This window comes from Chelonoidis abingdonii, chromosome 3 (genome assembly GCF_003597395.2).
Source record: "Chelonoidis abingdonii isolate Lonesome George chromosome 3, CheloAbing_2.0, whole genome shotgun sequence".
NCBI lineage: Eukaryota > Metazoa > Chordata > Testudines > Testudinidae > Chelonoidis > Chelonoidis abingdonii.
The window spans coordinates 118128295-118155561 of record NC_133771.1 but is presented as its reverse complement, the minus strand read 5'-3'; the positions used below and the strand labels follow the sequence as shown (position 1 = coordinate 118155561).

Here is a 27267-nt window from a genome sequence, read left to right as displayed (position 1 = left end):
CCTTGGGTGATAGTTTAAGGTTTTACTGTATTTGCATATAGATTCTTAACTAAAGGTCCACATATTACAGCTAAAAGTAGTGATTCTTTATAAACGGATAAGAAAGCACGTGGCCTTCTCTGATGGCTAATTATTGAATTTATGTACAGGAATGTATGTATTGCCACACTACTTGCAGAACATACAGGATGGGATTTTCAAAAACCCTCAGCGATGGTTAAGCCAGTGCTGAGCAGTTCTGAAAAACTCACCTGCTATCACTGGACTCTGTCACAGAAACTGCAAACACAACTGAGCTGGTTTCCAATCATCCCACTGCTAAGTGACTAGAGGTGATTTCAAAACTTGAGTCTGTCACGTTAGTGTATCATTGCTAGTCTGTTTATCTTAATTTAATGTTTTGTTGATGCAGAATTTAGAAGGTCTGGAAGGCATTAATTAGCTATGCACTCTCCATAGGGGAGCTGAATGAAATTCAACAAAAGCCTTTTACCTATTTTGTAAATAAACTGAATATCTCATTATCCAGGCACCTTTCAGGATCACTACATTTAAATAATTTTTATAAAAAATAGTGCTGAAAGGAATTGTCATATGAAAACCAAAAATGTTTTTTAAAAAGTTCCTTTAAATTAATATGTAGTATGGAAGTAGGCTTCCAGAACACCAAAAAAAAATCTAAATCTAAAGTTTTCATGTTAAAATAAAATGCATTAATGTTGTCATCTTTGATTCAAACCAAAGGATAGTCAATAACATTGAGAGGTCAATCTTGGAATTATGTAAGCTTGGAAAAGTCACATTAAAATCAATGGTAGTTTGTGTGTGTGAAAGAACCATAGTATTGGAGCCAAAGTGAATATCTGTGAAAGAGTAGATCTGTTTAACAGAAACAAACACTTTTCACAAATTCATCCTTAATAGGTGAAATCCTGGCTGCACTGAAGTCAGTGGGAGTTTTCCCATTGTCTTCAATGGAGTCAGGATTTCATCCATTAATAGATAATTACAGTTTAGTTAATATTCATAATTTATACAAATATTCTGTTTTTTTACCTTGACTTTTATTATTTTGATATTTGACTTTATTGTCCATTTTTAAAATGGTACATAAATCCAAAAGCACCAAGACTGGGGCTGTGTGTTTAAACAAGATAGACAGCTGTTACATTGCACTTATGCACAAAAGAGCAAGTAGATGGCACAGGGGGAGATAGGGGTGATTATAAACAGATCCTGTCATCTACAGGCAGGCAATCAGTAGACAGAAACTTCTTTCATGATAATTTTAGCTAGAGAATAATTTGCTTGTCAAATTGCTGCCTACAGAATGTAGCTACTGAAGTATGTGACAGGTGGCTTATTATAATTTTCTGTTTAGTTTCAGCCAAGGATTAGAACAATCAAGATAGATCCAGAACCCAATCCCAGTGGAAGGTGGAAAAAAGGTCATAAGGCTTGTAACAGGGCTGGTCACCTCCCATGCACCTCCTTATGACCACAAGTGCTTCTACAGAGTCCTGTTAATAAGGTCTCCCTCAGAGGCCTCCTTATACAGACTCCACATGCTTTTTTTTTTACCTAAAAAAAAGAAGAAAAAAAAACACCTCTCCATGGTATCTGGGTTTATTCACAGAAAATAACTCAAAATAAAACTCAGTGCTACATTAAAGTCCCACAAACAAACATTTCTCTTCCAACTCCCAGGCCTCCCTACCTGGGAAGCTTTTGCACGTTCCCTTACCTGCTCAGGGTCCATCTTGCATTAGCAGGCTACTCCCATTCTTTCTGGCTAGAATCTTTTAGTCTCAACACCCAGGACTCTGCTGAAGCCTCCCCGCTCCGAGCAGATTCTGATCTCTTCCCTCCTGTAGTCACCTGCTGCCCTTTATAGGTAATAACTTGATCCCACTCAGGTGAGGCTCATCCTGTAATCAGGATTAGGTTAGCCCTAGACTCTCCAGCCCATGGAGCAAACTACTCTGCTGCAGAATAAGAATAAGTAACATCAGGGAGATTAATTGCACAAGAGAAAAGTGAATTTATCAATAAACCATGTTATAAAGCAACCATTAATTCTAGAGTGCTACTGTCATTTGTGCTGAAAAACTGAGGTCTTTTAAGTTTTAAAAAATAATTGTAAATTGATCAAATGAAAGAATTCCACAGAATTTCTCTTCATTTTTATTAGTGTTGAGCATTCCTTGCATTGGGCTCAGTACTGTAAAGTGCTCAGTACCCCTCTTATCTACCATGTATACCCTCAACTCCCATGTTGAGCATGTCACACTTTGCAGAAGGTGCTCAGCACCCCAAGGCTGTTAAGAAAAAAGTTCTAGAACATTCATGGCAGTAACAATTAAGCATCATCATACAGCAGCAAATACTTAGTAACACTTTGAAATAGGCACATGCATGAAAGTTTAAGTCATGACCTACATACATGGTTTTGGAAGATTTATACAGTGTGACAAAGTTCCTCCTCTACCTTGGTGGGTCCTGCGCTTATTGGCGGATTTGCTCACTTCAGTCATCTTCCCCTCTGGCGGAACCCACAGTCTGGGTCAGCTTCTCCTGTGTCTGATCAGGAGTTGGGAGGTTTGGGGGGAACCCAGGCCCACCCTCTACTCTTGGGTTCCAGCCCAGGGCCCTGTGGATTGCCGCTGTTCTGTAGTGCCTCCTGTAAACAGCTGGCATGACAGCTTACATAACTCCCTGGGCACTTCCCCCAATGGCCTCCTCAAGACAACCCTTTCTTTTATCCTCCGCTACAGGACCTTCCTCCTGATGTCTGATACGCTTGTGCTCCTCAACCTCCAGCATGTAACATTTTCAGTCCTTGCAACCTCTTGCTCCAAGCTCCTACATGACACACAATCTCACTGACTAATTGGGAAGCTTAACGTAGTTCCAGCCAGCCCTTGATTGGCTTCAAGTGGCCCAATCAATGTAGCTATCTCCACTGCCTTCTAGAAAGATCTTAATTGGCCCCAGGTGTCTTGATTAATCTGGAGCAACTGCCATTTGGTTACCATGGTCCTAGGGATTTGGTTAGCCTGGGGCTAACATACGTGTTCCTTACTACTTTACTGTAGCCATCTGACCTTGCCCCATCACAACAGTAAGAATTCTACTTCGAAAATGAACAAATCTGTGTAGTGTCCCACTGATTTCAGGGTAGACTGTAGAAGATCCACATGGGTGCAAGGGTCCACCCGCAGAGCTACTTGCTCATTTGAGGCCTAAGTTTTTAACTAGTCCAAATAGGAAGAACCTCTTCATGTCTCGAAATTACTTAACCTTGCTGTTTTTTTCAATTTTTAAAATGGAATATCACACTCTAGGGAGTATGGTTACAATAGGATAACCGCATTTTTCTGGGGTGATAGACGCTTGTCTTCAGTTTGTGCTTCAGGATGCACCTGGGACTTGTGGTTATCTTTAGCCACAAACAGCCATGCGTTCTTCATTTGTATAAATTTATCATAGATTTTTAGATTACTGTTTTCTAAATACTGAAGTACGTTACTGTTAGTATGTGGAATTGGTGAGTAGAAATTGATGTCAAGTTAAAAAAGCCACTCTACATTTTATAGAAACTGTCATTTTGTTTTTTTAATTATTGTTAATTAGTTTATAGGGTGAAAGTAATTTCTGTATGCAGTTTAAATTAATATTAACTATAAGATTCTTTTAAAAACATTTATGTTCCAATGCCATTTATAAATATTTATTAATGTTTATTTATTTCAAATGATCAGAAGTGCCTACATGAAACGTTAGGCACCTTATACAATTTATAAAAGCATAAAAAAAACTTCAGTTTAAATATTTAATACACTTACATTAAGGAAAGCCCATTTTTGCAGTCACTATTGGTGAACTATCCTATACATAACATGCTAAAAAAAAAATTATTATTTAAATTACTAAAGAGATATTGTGCCAAAAAATTTAGGTGAGTAAATATACTGTAGACAAGAGGCCCTGATTCTTAGTTACACCAATGTCCTTTATACCTCTCTGGCGCATTATGTGGACCTATATTTCCCTTTCTGTAGTGAAGTGATTTTTAAAATTTGCCGTTTTTCTTTATTTACTGTTTTTACTATTGAAATTCCTTTAAATTTTAATGGCTTTTGAGTCCTTTTAAACATGGCAGGCATGAAGAATTGAATTTCAGTGACTGTATGGGGGAGTTAGGCACAGTACACTCTTAACTGGATTTGTGTGCATAAGCACTTGCCAAGATTACAATTGAGTCACAGCTATTCAAAAAACATTTTAATTCATTCCTCAAATATTTGTCTTGCTCATCTAAATATGTTTTCCCCAGAAATATGTAATATTAGTTATTTTTGCTAGTTTTTGGTTAGTTTGTTAACTGTTAATACTATATAAACAACTATTTAAGGTGTTCTGAACTAACATCTCTTTCCTTCTTGACATTGTTCTAATCATTTTCATTACAGCATTGCTGTACATATTGTTGAGCATTTTCAGTCCAGGTTCTTATAAGGTATGTCTATTCTCCAGCTGGGAGTGTGCCTCACAGCCCAGGAAGAGAGACTTGTGCTAGCTCTGCTTGAGCTAGCACACTAAAAACAGCAGTGTGGATGTTATGGCATGGACAGCAGCAGGCATAGGCTAGCTGCCTGAGTCCAAGAATTCCTGAGCCTCCAAGTCTGAGCTTAGGTGGCTAGCCCAAGCTACCACCTGCTATTTTTAGCACACTAGCTTGAGCAGAGCTTGTGTGAGTCTATACCTGGGCTAGGAAGCTCACTCCCAGCTGCTGTGTAGACATACCCTTAAGGGCTGGTCTGCTTGGGGAAACTGACTGGAATTTGCTATTGTGGAATAGACTGTTCTGCAATAGCTATTCCAGAATAGCTCTCCATATGCGCACTCCGTTCCAGAATAGTAGCAATTTTATTCCAGAATAATTACTCTGCTTTGGAAGCCCAGTAATTATTAGGGAGTACAAATGACTTTTGATCAAGAATAGTATCTCCATTGGTTTTCTCCTGTTGACAATCCCTAATGCAAATGCAACAAATTGGTTATCATATGGTCATTGGATGATGCCCTGGATTACAGCGTTTAAACAAAATAAGTAGCTTCAGCTATAAGTGCAAGAGCAAAACAAGCAGTGACTGGAGACAGCAAATCTACATGTACTGTTTTGTCTAGACACTATACCTGGCAGCTCATTCTGCACACTTGCTGAGCATCTCTGATCTTTACTTTGTTCCCAGATACCCTATTGTGCCATCAGAGTTTCCATGGACCACTCCATTTATGTCTTGCCCTTGTCCTTTTGCTGGTCTGTCCCAGTTCCCATCCCACCACAAGTACTTTCTGACACATTTTTTTGCCTCATCTTTCAGTGTTGTGTGCCATAATCTCTCTACCCTAATGGCCCTTTCTGGTACTCTGTGTCATCTGTGTCTATCCAACTCTAAAACTCTGGCTCTTCTTCCTTTTTCCCACCTGATAACTCCAGTACTTTGCCTCTGAGTACATCTACACTTAGAGGTGGAGGTGTAATTTCCAGCTCAGGTAGACATACCCACGCTAGCTCTGATCGAGCTAGCGCACTAAACTTAGAAGTGTAGCTGCAGCAAGGCAGTTCTTAAGGATGAGCTAGCCACTCCGAGTACAACTCTGCCTGGGAACTTGGGGAGGCTAACTTGTACCACCGTAACTATACTTATATGTTTAGCACACTAGTGCAATCAGAGCTGGCATGGGTATGTCTAACTGAGCTGGAAATCACACCTCCAGCTCAAAGTATAGATATACCTTTAGTTTCCTAAAGCAGCTCCAGAGTGCTCTCTCAGCTTCCACTGGCTCTCCAATATCCTCTGTCTCAATTTTCTTTGGCTCCGTCCATGTTTCAAATATTGCCAAGTCAGAGGTCCTAAGTATCACATGGCTGCAATATGTAGTGTAGACAGGATTTTAAACATGTTCCCTAACTCACTTAAAAACTTGGGGTTAAGATTAAGGTTCCTTTTCCACAACAAATTGCACTTGTGTTATACATTATTAGGATACATGTTCAAGGCTTAGTCTGGTTACAGAACATAGGTAAACATCCTTTCTACCTACAAATTGCAATGAGATGCCACTGCTGGATCCTCATTTGGATTGAAGCCTTAGAGATTATTTTTTAAAATACATTATTTATCATTTTATATTAACATACACTTTGGAGCATTAATAGTAATTGAAGTACAAAGGATCAGACTCAGGGGTAGCGAATCTGCAGAGATTTCAGGTCAGGGAATGTATGTGCAATGGTGATGTAAAGCTCACATTTGCACTCCTCTGGTGCTGGCTATGTTCAGGGCAAGACCCTCAGCGCAGAGATACACCAGCTGCAAATGGCCCCAAGAGGCTAATCCACAGCCAATGATCAATATGATGCACGGATATCCCAGCAACCCTTCTTTATCTCTGATCATATCTCCTTTTCCTCTTTAGGGAAGGGGAGCATCTATATCATATTTATACCACTGGAGGATGCCCCTTGTATTGAGTAACTTTACTGTAATTTATAACTAGATGTGAATAGAATTTCCTATATAATAACTGTGGTGTTTTCCTGAGACAGACAGACTGTGGGCTTTGGAGGAGGGTTGGCAAGTGTTTAATCATTTTTAGATTATGGTTCCCAGGCTGCAGACACTTACTGGTCAACCAAATGAATCAAATAAGGGAAAACTATTTGTTAAATACAGTGGAATCTGGATTTTATGAAACCCAGTCTAACTAATGACCAGTAATACAAACCTTTTTTTCCCCATGGGGAAAAAAATAAATCATGTAAAAAAGTGATGTTGATGAAGAACTAGTCGACACCCTTTCACATTCTGATGCCTTCAGTGTATTTGAAATCACTTTGAAGTGATTTGAAGCATGAGAAGAAAGTAATGCTGTGCACCCTACTGCAACTAGTGCACCATACCAGCTGTCATTTTGAGGTGTTCTGTTTTTTTTGAGCTTTTTGATTTTATAAACTTCATTCCCAAATTAGTTTGTAAAGTAGGGTGGAAAGGGCTATAATTTAATCTCTTCCTCTCCACAAAAATGAATTCTCTTTGTTAATGTCCTCTTGAGATAAAAGAGAGCACTTCCAAAATGACCGTTTCAATATTTTGAAAATCTCAACCCAGCAGGAGATGCTCTAGCAAACAATGCAGGGTACTAGTATGTTCTCATTGCATCATTTTGCTCTTATCTTCTTGTGAGTGAAACAAGCAGGCTCCTGAAATTTAAAAGAATCTTCAGGGAGTTGATGTCAAAGAATTTCAGATCCTTTCACCGGCTGGTCACCAGTGTGAATTTAGCCCAGGATAGTAATGAACAAAAGTCACTTATCTGATGAGCCTCTTTTTGAATGAGTTGGTAGCTTCCGTGTAGCTCCCCGGGGGAGTAGATATCCACATCACAAAATGCACTGTCTGAGTTGGCAGTAACTGGTGTCTTTGTTGGTAGTCTTAACAAAATATAAGGACTGAACCAGCATGAAAATAAAACTGTCCTTAGAGTTGCCTCCTCTATTCATGAGAGTTCTGAAACGGGGAGGGAAACTTGTGCTGCGTCTGCTCTAGCTGTACATGTTCAGAAAGAAATAAAAAGATCTCCAAGGTTATAAGTGAGACTGGTCATGCATGTAAGACCTGCAGAATTGGGCCTGTGCTTTTAGTACTATTTTTGCCCTACTTCTTCAAAACAAACCCACTAGTTCGAAATGTAGCATTATTAGAAAAAATGAGCAATTCTAGGATCACACAAATATAGGCCAATTTTGCAAAGGCGGAAAACTGAGTTCTAATGGGATAAAACATTTTTGAGTAGCATGAGTGCATTACCTGATGGAAATTTCAAGTGAGTTATGAAAGTCATTAGATCATCAGTGGTACACATTTCATATCTTAGTGAAAACCGCTGTTCATTCTTTAAGCTGCTGCCTCTTGCCAAATTGCAGTTTACTAACAGCTACTTTTTGAAGCCAAAATGAGCTGTGTAAATTGCTGTGTTACTGTACATATTGTTCCTCAGAGAATAGTCAGATTATCACACCCACACTGCATTTGGACACAAGACGAAAGAATAAAGTTTTTTACTTTGGTGAATGGTGCTAAATAAATACATTTGAAAAAAAGGTGGTAGTTCTGAATTTTGTTTAAAATTGTTTGTAAAACAAAATTTAAGAATATTTAGAAACCCAGGAAAGTATCTTAGGAAGTTTTAAATAATATGTTCTCTCAATACAACACAAATTTGTGAATCAAATGTATTTCCTTCCAATATGATTCAATGTTTCATTTATTAGAAAAGTAATTTCACAGTGTGAGGAGGAAAATTATATGAATATTTTGTCTTTTTACCATCAAAATTATTGGGCTTGTAGAAATATATATATATACAGAGATTACTTTAATATTTAATATATTGACTTACTATAGGTGGGGTAGGTAGCACTCCCTGTTATTCAAGTTGCTCCATACTTTCCATTATTAAACGCTGTTTTCAGTTGCTCATACCTTCACCAAACATTAACAGTTTGGGCTGACAGTTTTCATACCAGATTCTGTCTCAGACTGAATCTTTCTGGAGTAAAGCTGTAAAGAATAAAGCAATTTTTGCTTCATAAAATCAGCCATCAGGCTTATGAGGTTTTCACCTGCCAGCATCACCTGCTGGATAGATATTCCAGCATCACCTGTCATCATGTATATCACCCGCTGGATAACTGAGATATGAGCTTACTTCCCTTGGAAGTTTGGATACCTCTCTAAACTCAGAAAAACTTTATTTTAAGTGTAATGGGGCTGATGTGACAGCATATTGTAAGATAAACCTAGGCTACAGATGAAATGTGAGGAACCTCTTTCTAAAGCACACACTAGCAGCACTGTGGAATGTTACCAAGCTCTTTAAATACTCTGCCCATCATTTACATGAAAACCCAGTTTTCTAGCCAAATTGTTGCTACATATGTTTTACAATTGAAGAATGAAGTAAAATAAGCTTCCAAATTGGATTTCACCCATCATCCCGTAGATATTGTAGACATTCACATATCCTGTTTGTTTTCTTAATATCTACAGCTGCAGCACCTGATAATTGAGCACAGAGTATTACTAAGACCAGTGCATGAATGCTAAACATTTTGTATTTTCAAGTAGAATCAAAAGATCTAAATGTTATGAAATGATATCTACATTTGATTGATCTGGTCTGACTTGAAAGAGAAATATTTTATCTCCTTGAGAAGCAGCGTACAGAAGTATTTCAGATATTTGTAGAAATGTGTGACTGGTCCAGTTTTGTTAATGTGTCTATGTCAGTTAATGGTAGAGTAGCCAGGATTAGAATTTCAAAAATGAACATTCTGACTCTTCTCTTTTTATCAGGTACCACAGCCAGGAACATTGAAGCTCTCTCACCTGCAAGAAGGTGTATACATTTTCCAACTGACTGTGACAGACACTGCTGGTCAAAAGAGCTCAGATAATATCTCTGTGACTGTTCTTCCAATGGTTCACTCTGCATTAGGTGAGAAAATGGTTGAAATTACAGTTTATGTGATTGCTGCAGTGTGGCATACCTAAAAAGTCTCTTGGGGTAGATGGGAATGCAGCTATATATCATAATGTTATTTTGTATTTAAATAATAGCTTCCTTCCTTTTCTATTCCTATTTCAAATGGGGAAGGGGTTAAAAACACTTTTGGAAGAGGGAAGGAAAACCATCCTTTTATGTGTTTGAATAATTAATCACTTTATTGCAGATGAACATGCAGGGTAGGGCAAGCTAAACATAGCTTTGGTATTACCATATGAATCAGGTATGTTATGATGGTCTATTGTACATTCAATGCAGGATCAATAGAATATGGCAGGGCAGATGCTGTTGTGAAAGACCACTAAAGAAGCAATTGATAAGAACAAGATTCACAGACCAATGATCGTAAAAAATTCTTTGTTAATTTTTATTTAAAGTAAAGCACTTTTGGATTGGTTTTTTATTATGCTTTTAAACCTTCTTCTGAAATGTTTGCAACTCAGTTATTGAAGCATTGTGCTAGTGCATGAATGGAAACTGAAATTGGCTAGAAAGTGACTATGTATTTTTAAGTTCTGAAACCAGGCGGGAGGCAAGCAGCATGAATGATGAGAGTAACTTCAATTCTTGAAGTTCTCAGTTTTAGTAATAGGGTCTTTCTACATTAAGGAAATTCGCATCTTTGTAACTATGATTAATGTGCAAAGCGGTGCTTACATTGGTAGAGCATACTTTGAAATGTTACCAGATTAAGTTGCGCCAGTGCAGCACTTCTCCTTTAGGTGTTTGTACTAATGTAACTAAATGGATGAGCAGAAGAGTGTAAAAGAACCAATTAATAACTTGTACGTGCCACAAATTAATTATATAAATGTATTCAGGAACTTTCTTTAGAGGGTGTTTTTTCAGAGGGGATGAGGTTTCCTTTTAAATGTTCCCTACAAATGTTTGCAACCCAAATGATGTTGATGTGGTTACACTAGTACAGATTTCCTTAATTCAGACAGAGCCTACAGTGTTTTTAGCACTAACCATTATAAAATGTGTTTTTCCAAGTATGGTTTTTAGCTGGCAGTGTACATTCATATCATACTTTAACTGTAGTTGTTGTTACGGAGTACAGCAGTGTAATAATTTGAGTTGCTCCCGCACACTGGTTTGCTCATACAGTCTTAACCAAACGCTGGAGTTGATAGCATTTTACAAACCAAAGAAACATGTTGGATTGGGAGAACTGCTGCAAAAGTGATTTGTAAACACCTGATAATTACAAGGTCAGTATGTGTTGCAGGAAAGCCTTTAATATTTAACAGCAATGCTGAAGTGTCCCGAGACAGACATTCTCATTACCAGAGAAATCTAAATATTAGGGCAGGCAGCAATCCAGTTCTTTCCCATTAAGGTCATTTGCAAGAATGTTGGCTCAATGCTACTCATGTACATGCTACATTTGAAATTACTGGGACTTCTCATATGAATAAAGGATGCAGGATCATGTCCTTCATTTGTCCTTTGATCAGTTTTAACAAAATGCAACACAAAGAAGGAAAGCACACAGCTCTAAAAACAAAATTAGTGTGTATGTGTGTGCACATGTAAAATAACATACACTCACAGACAGGAAATAAATATCTAACTATGAAATGGTGTGTGCAGCAAATGGAATTAAAACCCTGTCATTCAAAATGTTCCTTTTTATTTGACTTTAGGACCTGTCCTGGGTTTTTAAACCCAAGCCAGACTCCCTACTGATAGTCTGGGCGAGTGGTCCAGGAACTGTGGTATTTGCTGCTCTGGATTTTTGTAGAAACCAAACTGCTTCCCACCATTAAGAGCTGCTGTGCAGAGCCCACAGGAAGGAAGCCAACTGCTGACTTCTCCCTACTGTAGCCAAAATTGTTCTCCCTTTGCTGTTTGGGTGCAGGGTAAAACTTCCTTCTTCCCTGAATAGCAGCAGCACTATCAAGCCCTCAAGCTGGCTCTGTTTTTTTTAATTAGAGAGTTTCCCAAATTCACTCACTGAAAGGAGTAGTAGTGCAGAGCTGAGTAAAAAAGTTGGGGAGGGAGGGGTGTCTCAGTATAGGGGCTATGTTTACACAAGTTTGAAGTATTGCAGACCTCTTGGCAGTTACACACCCAACTCCCAAACACCTGCTGTAGAAAAACTACCAAAATAGCGAAGAGGGTGCAAGATCTGGCTCTTCTTTATAGCTCCTGTGTCAACATACATAGTGTGAAACAGCTGCTTCGTTCTAGTCTTTCTGCAGCATTTTATTTTACATGTTGTCTTTCTTGGGTTTTGCTATAATGTTAAAATATTAATACCTCTTTAGGTTTAGTATCCTGTATTTGGGCTTCCCTTCTTGTAATTTGAGAATTGTTCTACCACAGGCTGTACTGGAGTTTGTTCTCGCTACCAGTTTATCTGCGATGATGGCTGCTGCATTGACATCACCTTTGCTTGCGATGGAGTGGAGCAATGCCCGGATAGATCTGATGAAGCTTTCTGTCAGAACTGTGAGTGCATAGTACACTGTTTCTTGTCTTGGAGGCAATGGCTGGGGGTTCTGATAAGATATGCAGTAATATGCTCTCTCAGTGCACAGTTAGCTCTCTCTAATCAGAATAATATTTAGAGCCTTTAATGGAAAACAGGTGTTCAAAAATGACCTGAAATGTGTTTTTAAATCACTTTAGAACTTTTGGAGATTCCAGAGTAACAGATATTAAATAGTTCTCAACAAAACATTTGAAAGATCAATTCTTTCTTCACTTTTGTTCCAAGGCCAGGGTTCTTGTTTTCATCTGAAGGAATAGCTGAGAGGTTGAACATCTAATGCAGAGTACACATCGCAAAAGTTGTACACCTTTCAAAAATTCAAAATGTTGGGATGTTTAAAAAGGATCTCTTATGGGATCCAGCCAATTCCCACCGCCTCATTATCTTGCATTCCCCAACCCCATTTACACCACTCACACAACTTTGACTTTATGCCCTTCTTTTGTTCTGCAGTAGGACTATGCTTTAAAATGCTCTCTCTTCTTGATATGGTACATTGTTTATTAGGAGTGTAGTTAAGATTTAGAAAGGAATATAGTCCCAGGGTACATTAAATTGTCAGTTCTATCCACTCTCAGTTTTATGTAGTGGTGGTGGAGAGTGTTTTTATGAATTGAATTGGAATGATTGCACCTTCCCAACACCTGGGTATCTGAAGGAAGGATGGTCCAGTAGATGCTAACCTGGGATTCTGGAGACATGGGTACAAGTCCCTTAATTTCCCAGTGGCTCAGTTCCCCATCTGTAAAATGGGGATAGTACTAGTGTGGTGCTCAGACACTATTGTAATTGGGATCTAAGATAAGTACCTAAGATTGATTGATTGTTGTGGGTTTTGTGGCTAAAATGCTTAGACACTTCTTCAGAGATGTGCTACCCATTTTGTGAAATAATTAGAGGTTGACTGTGGGATACTGGTAGCTTTAAACTTCTATAGTCTTAATCTATACTTTTATAATAAAGTGAAAAGCATGATTATTATATGTAGATTATTGTATTTTAATTTTATATACTAGTGCTGCAAAAGCAGAGACATTAAAAGTTAATTTTATAATTATATCACATCACAGGACGACCCATAGGATGTTTTTTCAGTTTAAAGAGAGTTTAGCAAAAAACAGGAGAGCAAAAAATCCTAAATCCAAAGAATTGATTATTCCTGGTAGCAGATTTGCTCAGTAATGACAATGGTGAGATTAAGGAAAGCCTCATTTGATTCATTGCTGTAACCATACAATGTTCACTCTGAGTTGTCACTTTTAAGAACATAACTCTTTTCAAGGGATTATCTAGTGGGAACTATGCATCTAAATCCTCTGTAACTCTGAAAATTTAGAGTCAGCATCTCAGAAGGCAAAGAAAAACTGTCAAATAATAGGGGTCTGAATGCTGAGTGGTATCAGAGTGTGATAAACATGTTAAAACTCCCTCATGCCAAATTCTGCCATCTTTACTATCACAGAACTCCCATTCACTTTAATTCTATACAAAAATAATTATTGTTATTTCCATTAATTCAGTCAGTCCTGGCCGAAAGACAGTGACTCATGCAGCTATCAGCACTGCCCAGCAAAGGATCATAGGACTGACTAAAGATGCAGACAACTCTGTGGAAAACACCCAGAAAAACACTATAAGAAATCAACCACTACTACTATCACTTGATGCAGACAAGTCTAACCAATCATTCTCTCAGGGACCAAAGAAACAAATCAGTGAGTTTATGCCAGGTAAGAATTAAAAACAAAAAAAATAGTTTCAGTTAGTCCATCTTTATTAACCAAAAAAAAGCACCTTTTATTATAGATGGCACTTAATAATGTAGGTAATGTGGAGAAAATTGTAGGAAGTTAATAATTATACCTAAAAATTTACCCTTGAAGTTTGCCAGCCATCATTTCTAGCAGTTGGTAAAAAGAAAAGGAAAAATTCCAAAATGCTAGAAATACAGTTTAACCAGCTTAGAGGCAAACAGTACAAAACACTCAAAGAGAGCAAATATGGAAAACTTCTGCTGTGGACTCTGCTGTTAATTATTTGTATAGCAACATCAACATGCTAGGCAGTTTACAGGCATGTAGGAAAATAGTTTCAATGGGACTTCATACATAGGAAGGTACTACTTAGTGTGAGGAAGAGTGATAGTATCTGCCCTGATGTGAACTGAGAGAAGGAGATTCTTTGTGTTATGATCTCTTCCCTTTTTAGAAATGCACTTTTAAGAGTATGACTAGCTGATGTAAATGTAGAGAAGGTTCAGTGTCTGATGTATCACAGTCTTTTGTGACACCTTTGTATTTCTACCAGTGGAGACCAAAAAAAACAACTCCACCCCACATATTGTTCTTTAGTAGATAAAGAGGCTTTTGTGAAGAAGATGATCACTGTTGGAAGTTACAGAACACTATCTTAGCAAAAGCTACAGAAGCTGCAGTGAAATCAGACTTTTCAATGCAGTCAAAGCATAGGTAGTTCGCTTGCCAGGAAGCTGAAACAATCCAATATGATTAACAAATGAAATTAACTAGAGCCTTTTATTAAAGAATAAGTTACAAGTACACAGAGAGTACAAGACCCTCACATTTTAATGGACTTTTAATGTTTAGATGTGAGCTTAGCTTCCAGAGATACAGCTGGTTAGAAATATGGTTTTCTTTTCTTGTTGCAACAGAGCAGTGCTTAGTGCCCCCCGCTGCCGGCCCTTGTAAAGGGCACTTCCCTCGCTGGCACTTTGATGTTTCTTCAGGCACTTGCCTACATTTCATCTATGGTGGCTGCAAAGGGAATGAAAACAACTTCCTTCAAGAATCTGACTGCCTCAGTAAATGTGTAGAAATTCATGGTAAAAATGACCTCCGTTGGGAATAAGGGAATATATCTTTATCAAGGGTTTTATTTATTTATATTTGCTCCAGCAGTGTAAAATGAACTCTGCAACAAAGGCTGTTTAGAGGAATAACTTAAAATTCTCTATTCTGCCTGAAGTCCTTGTACCTCTTACATTTATTACTAACACCAAAGATTATAACTGAAAGTGAGAGGAAAATGGAATAGTAGCTTTTATTCAGTTTGTTTCCTTTGGCTATTGTCCACACTTCTGTATTGACAGTGTCAGTGTTTACCTCTGCTCAGTCAGTTTCTTGGTCAGCTTCCCATGTTAGCATGTGCCTTTCACACACAAAAAGAGGAAATGGAAAGATATTTCTAAAAACAGGAAACTGATTATAAAACCACAGAAATTGGTGTGGGGAGTCAGGAGCAGGAATAGCACCTGAAACTACTTTTAACTCACTCTTTTTAAGTGGGAAAGATTTCCAGCTGACTATGTCTTTCTTTAATTCTTGTGCTTTTACTGTTACTTTCTTTTATAAATTTCAGTTAGAATTTAAACTCATTTCAGTTAAAGTTAAAAATTTCCTTGTAGAATAGAATATCACTGATCTACTAACCCAGTACTTTTAACAAAAACCGTGGTAATCTCTGCCCATTTCTCAGCATTGTTATAATAGCTTAAATTTCTCCAACGTCACAACTCCCACAGCATATGCTACAGCACATTTACTAGTATGCTAATATAAGAGTAACATAACTAAATGATACTTATCAAAATAATTGAAAGCAAGTGCATTTTGTGATAAAGTAGTCTTCAATTATCAGGGATTAAGCAAATAAACCTACTATGCCAGGATTAGTAATAACAATGGGTCTGCAGGGCACTCATGTACAGCTGGCAAGGTCTGCAGTATCTCTTCATGTCCCATGGTGGGAAGTCTGAGCTGATGAAGTACTGATAAAAATCTAAATCTCAGCACATTGGGGTTTGGGGCTTAAAAACATCAATTAATAAAACGGTCAATTAAGAAATACAGGCTTGGCAGACAAGTACACATTTTTGGGATGAGATGTTTCCTTAAGACACAGTGTTGCTTTTTTCTGAAGAATTTTGAATAAATCCAGTAATACTCTGACACAGAATATTTACATGAAGCTGTGTGGTGTGAGCACCTCAGCCTCCAATAATTTGGGCCTAAAGTCCTAGGTAACAAACTCAAAGCACTGTAACGTATAGTCTAATCTACCTTGTGTTTGCTAGTACCAATGTGTTTCTACTGGTTTAATGAGAAGAATCAATTACAGGATAGTCCCTTATTGCAAAATATCCCAATAGTGATCAGCCTTGTGGTGATGTCGTATAGGAGAATGATGGTAAATTTTGTTTCTGGGCTTGCAGTCCTTCCTGGCTGAAGAGAGCGCCTTGATTGCACAATAGGATCCCTCCAGCCAGCTGATGAGTGGAACTGTTAAGCTTTCAAGGAAACTTCTTCAGTCCTCTGCTTGAAAGATTGTAGCTTCATTTTTTGGCACAGGCAGGGTTAAAGGAGTAAATCTCATCAAGGAAAGAAGGACCCCAGTCTTCAGTGAGGATAAAAAAGTGCTAACACCGAGGAGAGCTAAGGATAGCGTGAGTAGAAGCCATTCAGGCTTCCTCACACAGATCTACAAATGTACTTCTGTGTAATAAACAACACTCCCATTTTAGTATAAATCCTCTCCTGAGTTGGCAGGCCAAATTCTCTAGTGGTTCTCTCAGCTGGACCACATGTACATTGTGTTTACACCTGTGAATAACAAGATGAGGCCCACCAAGCTAATTTTACTTGTGAGCTCAATCAAACTGACAGTATGTCTCCCAGTGTTGCAAGAGTAGTGTTATAAACCACTGTGCCTCAAAAATATATTAAAATGAAGTCTTAATCTCAACCAATGAGACTTTCTTTGCAAAATATGATTTTTTTTAATGTATTCCTTAACAGGTGCAATTTCACAACAGACTGCAACGGATCCGTCATCTCAGTCCAATTCAGAGCCAGGTTTGACTTGTTTTTAAATAATTATTTTGTGTATTGTCACAAAATTATAGGTGAGGGAAGGTAAATGAAGTGTTTTAATAGATGCAATGGTTGGAAGTTGACACCAGGCAAAAATCAAACTAGAAATAAGTGCAAATTTTAATAGCAAGGGTAATTAACTATTGGAACAGCTTACATGAGGATGTGGTACATTCTCCATCACTTTGAATCTTTCCATCAAGACTGGCAGTCCTTCAGTGGTATGCTCTAGTTCAGTGGTTCTTAACCTTTACTGCAGTCTGCACCCCTTTGGTTCCCAAAATACGTTCTTGCACCCCTTATCAAAAATTGTTGAAGTAGGTCAGTTCTTTAAACCTAGATATATTTTTGTTTGTATATTACAGTAATTGTTAAAAAATATATAATGTTAATAAATACATAGATTTGATTAAACAAAGTAGTTGTACTTATGTGCCTGTGTTTAATTTGTGTTTTCGATGATTTACCTTCTAAAAAAATCTGGCATGTCTCACACCCCCAGAAAGGGCATCTCGCACCCCCTGGGTGTGCGTGCATCCCAGGTTAAGAACCACTGCTCTAGTTCAACCATAAGTTATGGACTTGATGCAGTGTTATGCAGAAGGTCAGCCCTGGAAATCATAATGGCCTCTGCTGATCTTAATCTATGAAGAGAAGAGATTTTCTTTGTGATAAGAGGTTGCAGGAGGCAGTTTCTTACTCTTAAATTACAATGATCATTAACAACACTAGTGGGGACATGTCACCCTTCCCTTCTCCCCTCCACTAGTGAGCTCCCCATCAGTGAACTTGCCTTTGGGTACTAAGATATTGGATAAATGAATTTCTTTGCTACATGTGCTCAGATACTATAGTGATGGACAGCAATATAAAACTCTGTATTAAACTGATCATTAATGTGTCTGACTGGATTAACTGTGACATGGATTAGTTAGGACCCTGTGTACACTAGACGAATTACCTGTTATTAACCATGGGCTAACTCACTGTCCCTACACTCCCTTCCCAATTGGTGTTGGAAATAGACTGCAAAGTAGACAAAGCTTGTGATAAAAAAGATATTAGACACCTTGTGCAGAGAGCACACTTTCTGCAACAGGGTCATGGCTTAGCTCTGTCTACAGTGGTCCCCAAAACATTTTCAGCTGTCATTGACATCAGATTCTGGGGGACTGGCTGGGAACAGTGATCAAAAGGAGATAACTTTCCCTCTGTAGACACACCCTCTGAGTTGCGTAATTCACACACCTTCTCCCCAAGAGACCAGACACATCACTTCTGTATTGCAGCTAAGGGTACGTCTACACTGCACGATTATTTCGAATTAGCTTAAACCGATATTACAAAACAGATCTAATAAAATCGGTTTAGCGCGTCCACAGTGGGATCCCGAAATCGATTGTTTGCGTCCATGGTCCAAAGCTACCATCGATTTCAGGAGCGGTGCACTGTGGGTAGCTGTTCCTCAGCTATCCCATAGTTCCCACTTCCGTGTTGAGAGCACAGTGCCTGATGGGGCAGAAAACACTGCCCCGGGTGGTGCTGGGTACAGCCTCACCCCTCCCTTTGTGAAGGCAGCAGACAACCCTTTGGCGCCTTTTTCGCGGAGTGCATTGAGCAAACGCCATAGCACAGCAATCTTTCCCTTTTTTTTTTCACGTGGTGGTGGGGGGAAATAAACTGAGGAGCTGTTCCCTGAACCACGCCAGACACTGTGTTTGAACCTACAGACATTGGGAGCTCAGCCAAGAATGCAAATAATTTTCAGAGACTGCTGTGGACTGTGGGATAGCTGGAGTCCTCAGTACCCCCTCCCTCCCTTCATGAGCGTCCATTTGAGTCTCTGGCTTCCCGTTACGCTTGTCACGCAGCGCTGTGTATCCTGGAGTTTTTTATTCAAACGCTTTGGCATTTCGTGTTCTGTAACGGAGCTGGATACAACAGATTTGTCTCCCCATACAGCGATCAGACCTAGTATCTCCCGTACGGTCTATGCTGGAGCTCTTTTTCGATTTCAAACTGCATCGCCAGCCGTGCTGATCAGAGCTCCACGCTGGGCAAGCAGGAAATGTAATTCAAAAGTTCGCGGGGCTTTTCCTGTTTACCTGCCCGCTGCATCCGAGTTCAGATTGCTGTCCAGAGCGGTCAGTGCTGCACTCTGGGATGCCGCCCGGAGGCCAATAACGTCGATTTCCGTCCACATGAACCCTAATCCGAGTTATCACTATCGAATTTAGCGCTACTCCTCTCGTTTGGGAGGAGTTCCGAAATCGATTTAAGGAGCCGTTTAACTCGATATTAATGATGACGTCGTGTGAACGGATACAGCGTTAAATCGGTATGTCGGCCATTAAACCGATTTAAAGTCGCAGTGTAGACCTGGCCTCAGTTGCTGTCCTAAAGCTGCTTTCCAGCACGGTGCTCACCATTGGCTGCCTATTGTGGTGCTATTACGTTTGTGAGGTGGTGTGATAGAAGTTTGCTTGCAGCTAAGCAAATTGGAATGGCAAGCTGGCTGTGAGCAGCAACAGCAGCTCTAGCAATCACAGTCAGTGTAGGAGGCCTGAGTTTAGGAATGCCCCCAAGACTTTCACTTTTCATGTATAAGTCACTGTAACAATGTTGCATTCCTCAGGTTTAGTGTCCCAACTGGTCTATGCCAACTGCCTTGCTGCACTGTTTGGTGAGGGAATTACAACCCTTGATTGAATCCCCAAGCCATTCCTTTACTCATGCTTCTGAGGCACACAACAGCAGGAGCCACAACTTAAATGTATAACCAATTTGTTATCCTATATAAAAGCACACTGTATTGGGCACAGGCAAAAAAATAAGGTGAGAGTCATAAAATACAAATGCAACAAAAAGTCCTGTGGCAAAATACAAACGTTAACTCCAGACAGACTGACAGTACTAAATGTACAGCTAGACAAGCAATAAGCTGAAGTACACATTATGTCACATCAGGAAAAAAAATCCTTGCTCAGACTCAGTGCTCCTAAGTTATCTCAGCAAAACTGTCACCCAGCTTGTTAGCTCGGGGTCATACATCCATGCAGGACTCAAGGGAATGTATTTCAAGACCCAGGAAGAGACTGTGCTAGGGTGAATGGTATGTTTCAAAGGAAAACCAGATTCCTTTGTTCTTCAAAAACCTACACACACACTTTGTATGAAAGCACTACAGTTGCCCACTGTATCTTGTTCAAAAACTGGTCTGGAGTTGCCTCGTCTTTTTTTTCCAGCTCACAACAGATATGGACACTAAGCAGTATTAGCTTTGGTTGGCCTTGCCCAGCCTATATTAATAGCCATTTTCTTAATGATCCTACAACATGTCTTGTGATGAGTCTGTGTTGTTCCCCCAAGTTCTCCCACTTTTGTCCATACACATTTAGCCATGTTTGCTAGATGAACCTCTATAAGCTGTTGGCCCTAAAACTTGCATTGTCTTGGCATGATAGAGATTTGAAAATATTCATCCTTTAGATCGAAAGTGAGAATGTTGATGGATCTAGGCTACGTCTACACTATGGAGTCATATCAGCCTAGCTATGGCAGCTTAGCCCTCTAGTGTAGATACAGCCTGCACTGGCAGAAGTTTTTCTGCTGCTGTAGGAACACTGTCTCCCCAATGACATTCTCTATGCCAACTGAAGGACTTTTCTGTTGACATAGTTGCATCTACATGGGGGTTTTGTCGGCATAGCTTGTGAGTTTTTTCACACCCCTAACTGACATAACTGTGCCAGTATAAGTTGTAAGTGTAGACCAAACTGCAGCCTGTCACTTTCATTAAGTCACCTTGTTACTGCATCATAGATTACATAAGATTGCAAAGCCATGAGTGGAGACTATGGGCTGAATTCTGTAGAACCTGTGCAAGCAAAACTGCTATTATGGATAGGCTAACCACCACTTCAACTTTAACAGTTCTTAACAGCAATAAAACACGTGCTTTCTTATCCCTTTACAGTCTAGAAACAATACAGTTTTTTAGCAGCTCTTCTACATTAAGTTGAAGAGCCCAAATCAACACATTCACCCTCCTTAGAATACCTTCCCCACATATTTATAACCTCCTGAAAGTATTTAGATATAGTACTATAAGATTTGGATGTTGGAGAGGGAGATGTGTCAGAGTTAAGGGTGTTTGTGGGACCTAATTTCCTTACAGAACTTGATTTTTTTTCAAAACTGTAACCAGAATTAGAAATGTCCTAGTTTTCAAGTATTTATAGCTCTCTTCTGTGGTGTTTTAACTGATATCCCTAATGACGTCTTAGTGAAATTTTTTGTTTGGAACTTATATCTATCTCTTAGCCAGTACATAGTGAAATTACCTATGCATGGCTGAAGTTTGTTGTTGTTGGTCCATGATGTAGGGGGATTTTTCTTTGTAACTTAAGTTTAAAAAAAATTTATTTCAAAACATATACGGATCAACAGCTCTTAACCTGGAGTATGGTAAATTTATCCACTTGCACCTTGAGTAGATTGTCACATACTCAGAGACAAATCCCTTTCCTCAATCACTGAATTGTAATATTGATCTCTCTCTTGCTTGATTTTATGCAGCTAATAGTTCCTCAGGGAAAAGGACAGATACAAACGAAAATGGCATTGTTGTGTCAAAAAGTGATCAGGCTGCAGGGGGGCATCCAGTCCCAGAAACAGGTAAGACTGATATATATTTAATCTACAGATTTTCTCTTGTTATTTCTGATCTTTAAAATCAGATCAGCAGCAGCTCAGCTAGTATTTTTCAAGAAGGTGTGACAGACCCCAGATAAAAATAATAAGGAAAGAAGTAATATGCTACCCTAGCAACAATACTGTTAATACATGTGATTTATAGTCATAGTTTCCAAGTGTAGGGTGCACAAGATAGTTCTGCATTACTTCAGCCAGGCTGGGTGCTATTGCTTAAAAAAATGCAAGAGAACTGTAATTTTTCCCCGCCCCATTTTTGGTATGTTCAAGTGTAAACTTTCTTAACCTCTCTCTAGGTGCTGTGCTACCCCTGGCTTTAGGCTTGGCCATCACTGCTTTGCTGCTGCTTATGGTTGCTTGTCGGCTGCATTTGGTGAGACAGAAACTTAAAAAAGCTCGCCCCATTACATCTGAGGAGTCTGACTACCTCATAAATGGGATGTATCTATAAAGATGGGATTTAGGTTGCTTGTTTTTTCCACTTTGCAGTTTTCCATGAGCCTCTGCCTCCAGCAAATGACTCTCTCTTCAATAAGACTTCAAGCTTTTAAAAAAAACACCTTGTAGAACTCTCTCTCTAAAGTCTGCAAGGTGAGAAATCTGTTTGCCCCCTTTGGTTATATAGTAGATTTTTCTGTTAATTACCAAGTCCAATTAGTAATTTGGATTAAATCCTGCTGAGGTTAAAAAAAAAAAATCAGTGCAGGCTATGCCTAAAAATAACCATGTTATCGTATGCAGAAAATGCTGCAGGTTGGAGAGCCCACCACTGGATGGCAGAGTATCTTAGTCTTACGCCTCATTTACTCCCATCCAGGAACACAGCTGGACATAGTTGTGTTTCATGTCTGATGGTAGCCCAGGATTAGAGTAATTGGGATACAGCGAATGAGGACGGCGACACGCTGACAGAACTGTGTAGGAAAGTCAACACCTTGCCTTGCTCCTCTCACTGGAGAGTTGCCCTCTAAAATATACACACTGTTGTTCAGCAAGTTAATTTACCATCTGAGGAAGATTTGTGCATCTGTTAAAAATGCAGCTTATGCACGGGAAACGTTTTTGTCTTTGTTAATAGCAAGCTCCATCTAAGCAAAGTGCCACCTTTTGAACTGCAGTTTTGATTTTTAAAAAGTATTCCCCATCCTGCATAGCTTAAATCCCTTTACAGCTAGGACTCAAAAATGCAAACGTAACATTCCAGTGAAAAATATCAGAACATGTTTGGACTTACCAGTGCCAACAGCACATGTGTGAGATCATGGGATTGTCCCCTCCCCTAAAGCTCATAGCTTGTTCACCTTTTCCATCCCTAAGCCAACACACAGAATTTCTAAAGAGATACATGCAGTGATTTTGGTTTGTGCTTGGGCCTGGCCAAACCTTTGTTAGAGGACAGGATTTGTTCTATTCAGTGTTGTCAGGAATAAGTAAAGTTAGTTCCAACCAGACTTACACAATCAGTGCTATTGCTGCTTCTACTTCAGTGGGCTTGATACTCAGGACTAAACTTTCCATATAAATACAGATGAGACGTTCCTGCTTCTGGAGAAATTTAAGAATCTTGTCAATTGAACCCTCAGTTCCCAGCAAAGCTTTAAAGCTTCAGTGGCTATCCCAATAAAAATCTCCTAGAACTAGAGCAAGTAATTGATGTGTGAATGAATTTAAAATGTGCTAACAGTAAAATGTGTTCAATACATGTTAAATATATACTGTGCTGCTTGTCCTGTTTGTCTGAATGTGCAAGGGTGTCACATCCATCAAGAGTCCCAGTAAAAAAAAAATCAAGACAGATGAGGTATGCATCTTTTTGTATGTCGTCCTTTGTACTTCAAGGAATTAAAGTCAATTTGAATATTGCTGTGGTATCACATCACTAATCAAAAAGCCCATGATGTTCAAGTCTTGATTACCTTTATGAAAAATAATAGCGATAATAAACCTATTTTATTCTTAAATTTTTGTATTGTGTTCATTAGCAGTTAAAGTTTAAATTCTCATGTTAACATTGTCCTCACCAGACAGCTTGCATTTTCTGGAAACCATCATGCCAGTAGTCTATTTCCCCCTTCCTAAACAACATTAAAAGGGGCTGAAGTTTTATTTCCCAGAGTGGATTAATTTCAATCAAAACAATTTAAAATCACTGATTTTACTCATATTTTGCATTTATACTTCTTAGTTATTTTCCTGAAGGTAGGTTGATTATCAGTAAGCAAGCATTAAGCCATGTTGATTTGCAACCTAATATTGTATTTACATTAAATTTGGTGCTTCTTTTTCCTAACCAGAGGGATGCACTATATCAATACACATTTAAACAATTTTATAACTTAATTTATTCAAATGAATGTTTACATTTGTATTATGTTAGGAAAGGGTGCATCATGCATTTCTTATTTACTAGATGATTGACTTTTTATGTCTGATTAGTGTCACACTCTGTTTGGATGGAACAGAGACCTCTGAAGTTTTCCAAAACACACACACACAGAGCATTAGCCACCACAGCACAACAAATTGTTAGGGAACTCATGTGGGAGACCCAGCTTCAAGTCACTTCTTGGAATTAGTACAGCCCAGGTAAATAACTGCACCAGCAGGCTACAGCCACAGTCTGCTGTCTTAATCTCTCCTGCTGAAGCTGTTCCACTTTGTATAACTAATTAAAGGGCCTATAGAAAGTCGCATTTCCAATGACTAATTGTTGGGGCACTCTCCTGAGATGTGGTAGCCTCAAGTTAAAGTTCCAACTCATTGAAATATTAAATTTATACTAAGTGGAACAGCTCCAACAGTAAAGACCTCAGAATAATAATGATGCTTCCTATCTCACAGAGCTGTTGTGAGCCACACTACATTAAAGATTGTGAAGTGCTTTGAGATCACCAGCGAAAAGCACCGTATAGTAACTCCTCACTTAAAGTCGTCCCAGTTAATGTTGTTATGTTGCTGATCAATATGGGAACGTACTCATTTAAAGTTGTGCAATGCTCCCTTCTAAGGTCCTTTGGTAGCCGCCTGTTTTGTCTACTGCTTGCAGGAAGAGCAGCCCATTGCAGCTAGCTTGTGGGGGCTTGGAACCAGGGTGGATCAGCAGCCCCCTATCAGCTCCCTGCTCCCCTAAGTTCCCTGTACAGCAGTTGCCTGCAGTTCAGCTGTGTCCCTTCCGACTCCCATGTGCTGCTCCTGCCCTCTGCCTTGGAGCTGCTCCCCGAGACTCCTGCTTGCTGTGCCACGGCGGAGGGAAGAGAGAGGCTAATATCAGGGTGTCCCCTCCCCCCTGCACGCCCCTTACCCCATCTTCCATAGAGCAGGGCTCAGGACAGAGGGAGCTTGCAGCAGCTGCGGTCTCACAAGCTGATCTAATTAACAAGGCAGTGTATTTAAGGGAAATGCACATCTCTCACACAGCGTGTGTCTCTGTCTGCGATGGTCTCTCCCCTCCCTCCATTCCTGCTGCCTTGTAGACTGTGAGAGTTAACCCTTGAGGGCTCAGCCAATTGCTAGTTCATCATTTAGCAGTAAGGGAAATATCCCATCCTCTGACTCCTCCACCTCAACCAAGCTTCACAATCATCATCACTGTGTACCAGTATTAAAATTGTTTAAAACTTATTGTGTGTGTGTGTATTATATATAAAAAATATAGTCTTTGGTGAAAAAAATTTCCCTGGAACCTAAGCCCCTTATTTACATTAATTCTTATGGGGAAATTGGATTCACTTAACATCGTTTCGCTTAAAGGCGCATTTTTCAGAAACATAACTATGTCATCAAGTGAGGAGTTAGTGTATAAGAAATAGGTGTTATGCCTTTTTTGGGAACTTAACTGCAAAAGTCCAGGTTTTTGTTTTGTTATATATAGTTTTTTGGCAATGAGGGTAGGTGGTGTGGAGTGGGGGAGGAAAAATGCTGTGTTAACCTGCATAGTGTTTTTAAAAACTTATGTCAAGGGCACATGGTGCTTTGGCTGGGTCCCTCATGAGTTGGATATTTTTCAGATCAAAATAAATTTGAAGGAACAATAAAAGATGCATACATATCAAAAGCTAAGCAAGTGATGGTAGTACCATAACTTAGTGGACAAGGGGGATCCACTGATATAGTGTACTTAGATTTCCAGAAAGCCTTTGACAAAGTCCCTCACCAAAGGCTCTTAGGTAAATTAAGTTGTCATTGGATAAGAGGTAAGATCCTTTCATGGACTGAGAACTGGTTAAAAGACAGGGAACAAAGCGTAGGGATAAATGGTAAATTTTCAGAATGGAGAGAGGAAACTAGTGGTGTTCCCCAAGGGTCAGTCCTCAGACCAATCCTATTCAACTTATTCATAAATGATCTGGAGAAAGGGGTAAACAGTGAGGTGGCAAAGTTTGCAGATGATAGCTATCTTGAGCAGTTTAGTAAGACCAAAGCAGACTGAAGAACTTCAAAAAGATCTCCCAAAATTAAGTGATTGGGCAACAAAATGGCAAATGAAATTTAATGTGGATAAATGTTAAGTAATGCATAGTGGAAAAAATAATCTCAACTATACATACACGATGATGGGGGCTACCACACCGCACGCACAGATAGCCTGCACACTCCCAGGCAAAGGAGTTCACGGTTTTGAACTGTGTGCTGTGGTGAGAAAGGAACTTCTTTTTGTTTTAAACCTGCTGCCATTAAGTTCATTGGCGTCCCTAGTTCCTTATGGGCCATAATAACCTTCTTCCTTCTTCCCACGCCACCGCTGTTGCCTCATAATCCCATTCCAGTATAGGTTGTGTTGCGCCGCGTGCACGCTCTCGTCCGGACGCATTTTTTAACCCAACCTACCGCAACACCGCGCCTGGGCTCCGGCGGCGCGCCCTGGCTGGCGCCGCTTGGTGCGGATATATACCTGCCGACCCACCGCCCTTCAGTTCTCTAATCCGCCCGTGTCCGGTCGTGAACCAGTGGCGCGCAGTAGCCCTTGACTACACTTCCGTAGTACTCGTAGTTCTTGTGTAATTAGTTATATCCTTTTATTGTAATATTATGCGTTTTTTTCTTTACTAACGACGACCTGTTTTAGGTGCCTCGGGACTGATTTCACAAACACGCTAATGCCCATTTGCAGGCGTTTTACCGGAACAAAACGGAGAGGCACTTTCATTCCCTGCCTTCTGCAAACGAGCGCTGGCTACTCGGCGACAAGAAGCGTCTCCTCGGACCGCCCTCGCGCACCGGCCAACTTACTGCACTGAAGTCGCCTTGGCACGCTCTCTCTCTGAGGTTGCGGAAGCCCCACGACTCTTCCGTCCAGTGCCTGACAGCTCCCCGGCACGCGCTGTGGTTGAGCTCCGGCTCCTGCTGCTTCTGTGCCAATGCTACGCAAGCCAGAGAGCCTTCATTTTCAGTCGCATCGCCTGGCACCAACACTGCAGCAGACACTGAGGAACCGCACTGGTTATTCCGTCCGCGGCCATTGATTCCAGTGCCTGCCTGCTCCCCGCATCCCCCGTGGGTGAGCCTCCTGCTCCTCTGCTGCTTCCTGCC

The 27267-nt window shown here is 39.7% G+C and overlaps 1 protein-coding gene across 1 annotated transcript in view; it reads left to right on the top strand.

Annotated features, from left to right (window-relative positions):
- The window catches only part of LRP11 (LDL receptor related protein 11), a 36885-nt gene extending 12877 nt beyond the window's left edge, over positions 1 to 24008 (top strand). The window contains 7 exon segments of the mRNA XM_032793110.2: positions 9426 to 9567; positions 11968 to 12093; positions 13657 to 13866; positions 14808 to 14978; positions 16951 to 17007; positions 21604 to 21702; positions 22035 to 24008. Coding sequence (XP_032649001.2) covers positions 9426 to 9567; positions 11968 to 12093; positions 13657 to 13866; positions 14808 to 14978; positions 16951 to 17007; positions 21604 to 21702; positions 22035 to 22189 — 960 coding nt within the window. The 3' untranslated portion in view covers positions 22190 to 24008.
- The last annotated feature ends 3259 nt before the right edge of the window (positions 24009 to 27267 follow it).